The sequence below is a fragment of the Sesamum indicum genome, linkage group LG8, assembly GCF_000512975.1.
Source record: "Sesamum indicum cultivar Zhongzhi No. 13 linkage group LG8, S_indicum_v1.0, whole genome shotgun sequence".
NCBI lineage: Eukaryota > Viridiplantae > Streptophyta > Magnoliopsida > Lamiales > Pedaliaceae > Sesamum > Sesamum indicum.
Window position 1 is genome coordinate 15875866 of NC_026152.1, and position 2241 is coordinate 15878106.

The 2241-nt window shown below is 35.4% G+C and overlaps 1 protein-coding gene across 1 annotated transcript in view; it reads right to left on the reverse strand.

The window, feature by feature from the left end:
• LOC105168913 (RNA polymerase I-specific transcription initiation factor RRN3) overlaps positions 1–2241 on the reverse strand; it is an 8440-nt gene that overhangs the window by 4124 nt on the left and 2075 nt on the right. The window contains exons 7-8 of the mRNA XM_011089114.2: positions 1451–1561; positions 1260–1373 (exon numbers count right to left, since the gene is read on the reverse strand). Of these exons, the coding sequence (XP_011087416.1) occupies positions 1260–1373; positions 1451–1561 (225 nt within the window). The remainder of the gene's footprint in view (positions 1–1259; positions 1374–1450; positions 1562–2241) is intronic.

Here is a 2241-nt window from a genome sequence, read left to right on the forward strand (position 1 = left end):
CCATGCATTACTCTTAAAAAGAATAAACCAAAAGTAATTCCTGCCGATCTCCAAGTATAAAGATATTACTATTTAAGATATAATTTCAGCAATTCAAAACCTCAACCCCCTCTTATCAATGCAAACTTTGCAGATCAAAGAAGAGTTTGATACACCTAAACTTCCAATATCGACGGACTGATCCATGATTCCTACAATAGCATCTCATGTATCTACTTAGGAAACGAAATTCATTCCAGAGAATATTCAAAACATCCACATGAGACACTAGGGAAAACCAAGTTTCAGGATTTGAATAAGTTTTAATGAGAATAAGGGGGAACGAAGTACTATTCTGAACTCCTCATAACAAACTAGAGAAACAAACTTTGACAGGAAATTAAAATCAATGAAGTGGAAGATTAAAGGCCAAGCTCCTTAGTTTCTGTCGGACACATTGGATGTGCTAAATTGATGTAGATGTACAAGAACAATTTCTAAATAGAGTTCAATGGATTGAGCAAAAAGTGCTATAAAGATGTCTCCTGAAACTCGTGGCAAGAAGTGGAATATTCTGACAATATGATGCTGCGTAAATAACTAATATAACTTGAAGGTTGACTATCATGTTTTACGACAAATTATGTCTTGGACAACTCAAGAAGGCAGCTACCACTGTTGTCCTACAATCAAAGTTATACACGCTCTCTTAGGAAGAATAAATGAAGGGTCATGCAAAACATACTCTTTCTCGATGGTAATAAATAAGAGATACGTGCTCTGGTGTGACTAACGATCATGTTATAATATCTGTTTATTTGCTTCACATTATGGTTCTTCTCGTCTCCTGTTTTATTTTTCACCTCTCTCTTGAATCTTTTATCTCTAATGAAACACAATTTATTGACACATAGTTGCTTAGAAACTATTTGAGGCCAAAAGTACATTGAATCTAATAAACATATCTTCTACTAACATTATTCTGACAGCTTTCCAATAGATAAAAAGTTACTTCTCTCATGCTCATGTTGCAAATCAATTTAGACATGAAAATAGGCCATTCCGGATGCTTGTCCAAATCTACCTAATTGTATAAAATCCAATCTTGTCCTTCTGCAATAATCCACGTGGTAGAAAAAGGATGAACTCCACACAACACAAAAACAATGTGCAGCCAAAGTATTATATTGAATGCAAGAAATGAATACTGTAAAGAAAGATGTTGACAATCAACTCAAATAAAAGATTCTAGCACTAAAAGGAAAGATCTTGACAAGCACCTCATTGCAATCTTGTTCAATATGATCAGCATGTCCTTCAAGGTCTTCCAGTTCCATATCAAAGATGCCCTTATGGAAATCATCCTGCAAAATTTCATCCCAGGCTATCTCAACCTACGGGCCACAACAAAGCTCCTGTCAGATCACTGCAAAGTCTCTTCAATTGCTACATTTAAATCTGAACAACTTACATCCAAATCTATTAGTCTATCCACCAATGCGATGAGAATTGTGCTCCCAACAAGTTCACCCATCACACCACTCTCCAATCTTAACATATTCTCCACATACATCACAATAAACTGCACGTAAAACAGCTGTAAGATCAAAACAAACGCCAACACAAATCTGAATGTACCTTCAACCATTATGTTTTCCCAATGTCATAGTCGTAATTCCTTTGAAAATTAGATAACGGTTGCATCTTATTGTACATGCCTAAGATCAGAAGCACTAGATCTTACTGATTTATGTGCAAATTCAAGTTGCATCATGCATCTAGCATGAAGGCCTGCAACATGGTCATAATCCTCATGTACACAGTTCTTAAGATGCACATAACAGATTATAATGTCTCTTACAAGCATCATGTCCACGTGTAGGGTGTCTCAACCATAGTTCAGACACATGCACCATATGAATTGTGGCATTTATTGCAGAGATAATTCATATATAAAATACGTAAATGCTTTCATCTAAAATAAATTTCAGCAATATTCAGCAAAACCCAGTAGGTATAACAGCAAACTTCAGCACTCATTTCACAAATACTCCCAGAAGTTCCCAAACTTCAGTTATATAAAAAATGCAAGCAATTTCATCTCAGTATTTAAAGGGGGAGGGGGGGAGATAGTAATAAAAGGAGAAGAGGATAAAACCAAGTTCAATAGGAAAAAAGAATAAAATAAAAGAGAGGACCAGCCTCATTTGGGAGAAAGAAAAGAAATGGATGTGAAAAAGAAAAAACAGCAAAGAAAAACGG